Source organism: Salvelinus sp. IW2-2015, unplaced genomic scaffold (assembly GCF_002910315.2).
Source record: "Salvelinus sp. IW2-2015 unplaced genomic scaffold, ASM291031v2 Un_scaffold3447, whole genome shotgun sequence".
NCBI lineage: Eukaryota > Metazoa > Chordata > Actinopteri > Salmoniformes > Salmonidae > Salvelinus > Salvelinus sp. IW2-2015.
The window spans coordinates 36,967-42,045 of record NW_019944727.1 but is presented as its reverse complement, the minus strand read 5'-3'; the positions used below and the strand labels follow the sequence as shown (position 1 = coordinate 42,045).

The 5,079-nt window shown below is 47.8% G+C and overlaps 1 protein-coding gene across 3 annotated transcripts in view; it reads left to right on the top strand.

The window, feature by feature from the left end:
- The first annotated feature begins 1,660 nt into the window (after positions 1-1,660).
- The window catches only part of LOC112075884 (frizzled-4), a 9,641-nt gene continuing 6,222 nt past the window's right edge, over positions 1,661-5,079 (top strand). For all 3 annotated transcript variants that reach the window (XR_011477543.1, XR_011477542.1, XM_024142801.2), the window contains exon 1: positions 1,661-2,322. Coding sequence is in view for 1 of the 3 variants with exons in the window: in XM_024142801.2 (XP_023998569.1) it covers positions 2,056-2,322 (267 nt within the window). In the remaining 2 variants the exon portion in view is untranslated. The remainder of the gene's footprint in view (positions 2,323-5,079) is intronic.

The window sequence follows — 5,079 nt, the reverse complement described above, 5'->3', positions numbered from 1 at the left end:
TGACCGTTGTACAGTACGACCTAGTGTGTGCTCTGTGATAGTGCTTCACACACACACACACACACACACACACACACACACACACACACACACACACACACACACACACACACACTTGCCATTCCAAGGAGTTCACATCCCTATTAATACCCTACTTCAAGGACTAAGGGATTGGGCAATGATCCATGAGATGCTATCGGGTGACCGATACACACTAGTGTCACTCCTTCTGTCTGCAGGGTGTACTGGATAGAAAAATAACCCCTTATACAACATGTGTTTGTGTCCTGGTCAATACAACAGTCCCATAGTAATAGAGTCTGTGTAATGTTAGGTAAATATGGGTATTGTGTTTTAAACGTTTATGTTTTGTCAATTGCGAACAATAAATGCATCAGATGGCTTATTATTATTATTTGTATTATTATTATTTTTAATAGTCGTGGTTGACTCTACTGTTGGCTTTGAGAAATGCAGTTGTATGACTCCAATTGACAGTTTATTAAAAAAATATGTGTGTGTGTGTGTAGACATTATCTCCCTTCTGCACAATCACCTCAGCTTTTCCCACCAGCCACCATTCAGACACACACATTAACACACACACACACACACACACACACACACACACACACACAGCACCCTCCATCTCCACCACCCTGATAACCATCAGCTCCAGGGCGCTCACGCCATTGTTTCGCGCTCACGCTAATTACTCATGAGTTGACCACGAGCGCACTGGCGGGCAGGGGGAGCGATCCATCATGTATGGCAGCGCGTGGAGGTCGTTTTTACTGCAACCAGTCAATTGTCACGTTAAATAACCCTGGACGGAATCGCTTTACGGAAAACCAAGTGGCCTTGAATTTGGGCGCACAGACAAAAGCAGCGCGCTGAATCATGTTGTTCTTGTATTCTATTTGCTTTCTCTCTTGGTTGGATATATGAATAAATGACCAGTAGAAGACATGCAGCTCTTCAATAAGCTACCGCTCCCCACCCCTGTGTTTAGGATGGTAGGGCATAACCCGTCGACATTTCAACCAGCATCCGGGGCGTCCCCGGGGCGTCATCACACCAACGTAAACACACACAAAGATAGAGAGACTAGGCATTCCAGAACAAACAGAAAAGACAACAACGTTTCTCTATGCCCGTCTTGAGCAGGATGGACAAACACAGCCTTTAGTCTGGATGTCCAATAGCCTAGAGGTATCCAATGCAGCAGTATTACTGTACATTACATCAGTATTACTGTACATTACATCAATTTTAATGTCATAAACACTTTAGCTGAAGATTCGTCTGATTGGGATGTGCGCCTGTGGTGGAGATGCAGCATGTTTTAAAGACCATTTGTGATTTAAAAATACAAATAAAACTATCGTGTTTCAGGGGCGAGACTGCCTTGTATTTCTAAAAATATGGCCAGTAAAAATATGACCCACAGCCGGAATAAATGCTGTGGAGTCCGCTCATGAGAAGAGGGCCACAGGCAACTTTCCTCACCTGAAACCCCGCCCTTCTGAGCGCTCTTCCGCCTGCTGATTGGCTTCTGAGATCTCTCCTGGCCGCTGGTTGGCTGTCCCTGGCGAGAGAGCTGGAGAATTCGCTCTTTACAGAGTGGGGCGGAGGCGCGCGGGCAGAACCCACAGAGACAGACCAGCAGCCTCTTACCACAGCGCAAGACCTAACGGAGCTACTATACCGGGGAACTAGAACGGACAGGGCTCCAGGATGTCTCCGAGGTCTCGTGCGTGAAAAACCACAGAAGGAACTATCGAAACAGATACTGCAAAGCGAGGCAGGAGTTTGATTGCAAGGAAAATCTGGATATAACAGTTCATTTTATTATTGCTTTTGGATAAGTTGTTTCCAACTTCGCTTAACGGGTTGGAGTAGGTTACCAACTGTGCTTCCAGTGGAGGATTTCATATTGGCGACCGCGCACTCTGAAGTGGACTAAAGTTTCCCCAGTACCCGGTGGACTACCCTACCAGGCAACGCCCGGAACCCGATCAATTGATAACTTTGGAACTTTTCCTCCTTGTGACAATGAGTCGGGCTGTGGACGCTCTTGCGGCGGTAGCGCTCTCTCTCGCGCTGCTGTGCGTTCCAGGACACCTTGGTCTGGTGCGTGCGTTCGGCGAAGAGACAGAGGAGATGACGTGCGACCCGATACGCATCGCCATGTGCCAGGACCTGGGCTACAACGTCACCAAGATGCCCAACCTGGTGGGCAACGTCCTGCAGTCAGACGCGGAGCTCCAACTCACCACCTTCACACCACTCATACAGTATGGCTGCTCCAGCCAGTTGAAGGTTGGCGCGCATACACACACACACACACTTTTATTTTCATATTTTACCTTTATTTAAACTAGGCAAGTCAGTTAAGAACAAATTCTTATTTACAATGACGGCATACGGGGAACAGTGGGTTAACTGCCTTGTTCAGGGGCAGAATGACATATCTTGGTTGTGTGTGTGTGTGTGTGTGTGTGTGTGTGTGTGTGTGTGTGGTGTGTGTGTGTGTTGTGTGTTTACCTTCAGTTGGCTGGAGCAGCCATACTGTATGAGTGGTGTGAAGGTGGTGAGTTGGAGCTCCGCGTCTGACTGCAGGACGTTGCCCACCAGGTTGGGCATCTTGGTGACGTTGTAGCCCAGGTCCTGGCACATGGCGATGCGTATCGGGTCGCACGTCATCTCCTCTGTCTCTTCGCCGAACGCACGCACCAGACCAAGGTGTCCTGGAACGCACAGCAGCGCGAGAGAGAGCGCTACCGCCGCAAGAGCGTCCACAGCCCGACTCATTGTCACAAGGAGGAAAAGTTCCAAAGTTATCAATTGATCGGGTTCCGGGCGTTGCCTGGTAGGGTAGTCCACCGGGTACTGGGGAAACTTTAGTCCACTTCAGATGCGCGGTCGCCAATATGAAATCCTCCACTGGAAGCACAGTTGGTAACCTACTCCAACCCGTTAAGCGAAGTTGGAAACAACTTATCCAAAAGCAATAATAAAATGAACTGTTATATCCAGATTTTCCTTGCAATCAAACTCCTGCCTCGCTTTGCAGTATCTGTTTCGATAGTTCCTTCTGTGGTTTTTCACGCACGAGACCTCGGAGACATCCTGGAGCCCTGTCCGTTCTAGTTCCCCGGTATAGTAGCTCCGTTAGGTCTTGCGCTGTGGTAAGAGGCTGCTGTCTGCTCTGTGGGTTCTGCCCGCGCGCCTCCGCCCCACTCTGTAAAGAGCGAATTCTCCAGCTCTCTCGCCAGGGACAGCCAACCAGCGGCCAGGAGATCTCAGAAGCCAATCAGCAGGCGGAAGAGCGCTCAGAAGGGCGGGGTTTCAGTGAGGAAAGTTGCCTGTGGCCCTCTTCTCATGAGCGGACTCCACAGCATTTATTCCGGCTGTGGGTCATATTTTTTACTGGCCATATTTTTAGAAATACAAGGCAGTCTCGCCCCTGAAACACGATAGTTTTTTTGTATTTTTAAATCACAAATGGTCTTTAAAACATGCTGCATCTCCACCACAGGCGCACATCCCAATCAGACGAATCTTCAGCTAAAATGTTTATGACATTAAAATTGATGTAATGTACAGTAATACTGATGTAATGGTACAGTAATACTGCTGCATTGGATACCTCTAGGCTATTGGACATCCAGACTAAAGGCTGTGTTTGTCCATCCTGCTCAAGACGGGCATAGAGAAACGTTGTTGTCTTTTCTGTTTGTTCTGGAATGCCTAGTCTCTCTATCTTTGTGTGTGTTTACGTTGGGGTGATGACGCCCCGGGGACGCCCCGGATGCTGGTTGAAATGTCGACGGGTTATGCCCTACCATCCTAAACACAGGGGTGGGAGCGGTAGCTTATTGAAGAGCTGCATGTCTTCTACTGGTCATTTATTCATATATCCAACCAAGAGAGAAAGCAAATAGAATACAAGAACAACATGATTCAGCGCGCTGCTTTTGTCTGTGCGCCCAAATTCAAGGCCACTTGGTTTTCCGTAAAGCGATTCGTCCAGGGTTATTTAACGTGACAATTGACTGGTTGCAATAAAAACGACCTCCACGCGCTGCCATACATGATGGATCGCTCCCCCTGCCCGCCAGTGCGCTCCTGTGTCAACTCATGAGTAATTACGTGTGAGCGCGAAACAATGGCGTGAGCGCCCTGGAGCTGATGGTTATCAGGGTGGTGGAGATGGAGGGTGCTGTGGTGTGTGTGTGTGTGTGTGTGTGTGTGTGTGGTGTGTTTAATGTGTGTGTCTGAATGGTGGCTGTGGGAAAAGCTGAGGTGATTGTGCAGAAAGGAGATAATGTCTACACACACACACACATATTTTTTAATAAACTGTCAATTGGAGTCATACAATGCATTTCTCAAAGCCAACAGTAGAGTCAACCACGACTTATTAAAAATAATAATAAATACAAATAATAATAATAAGCCATCTGATGCATTTATTGTTCGCAATTGACAAAACATAAACTGTTTAAAACAAATACCCATATTTACCTAACATTACACAGACTCTATTACTATGGGACTGTTGTATTGACCAGGACACAACACATGTTGTATAAGGGGTTATTTTTCTATCCAGTACACCCTGCAGACAGAAGGAGTGACACTAGTGTGTATCGGTCACCCGATAGCATCTCATGGATCATTGCCCAATCCTTAGTCCTTGAAGTAGGGTATTAATAGGGATGTGAACTCCTTGGAATGGCAAGTGTGTGTGTGTGTGTGTGTGTGTGGTGTGTGTGTGTGTGGTGTGTGTGTGTGTTGGTGTTGTGTGTGTGTGTGTGTGTGTGTGTGTGTGTGTGTGGTGTGTGTGTGTGTGTGTGTGTGTTGGAATGGCTGCTCAGAGAGACTGGGGTCCACAGATGATGGTTCCCTTCTGGTGCAGTTAGCTAGTTACAACATATGTGCTTGCAGCGTAAGAGGGGCTCAAGGGGCTGTCAACAGTCTTCTCTTTCTACCCTCTCCCCATCCATCCCTCATCCCTCACCCATCCATCCCTCTACCCTCACCATCCATCCCTCTACCCTCACCCATCCACTC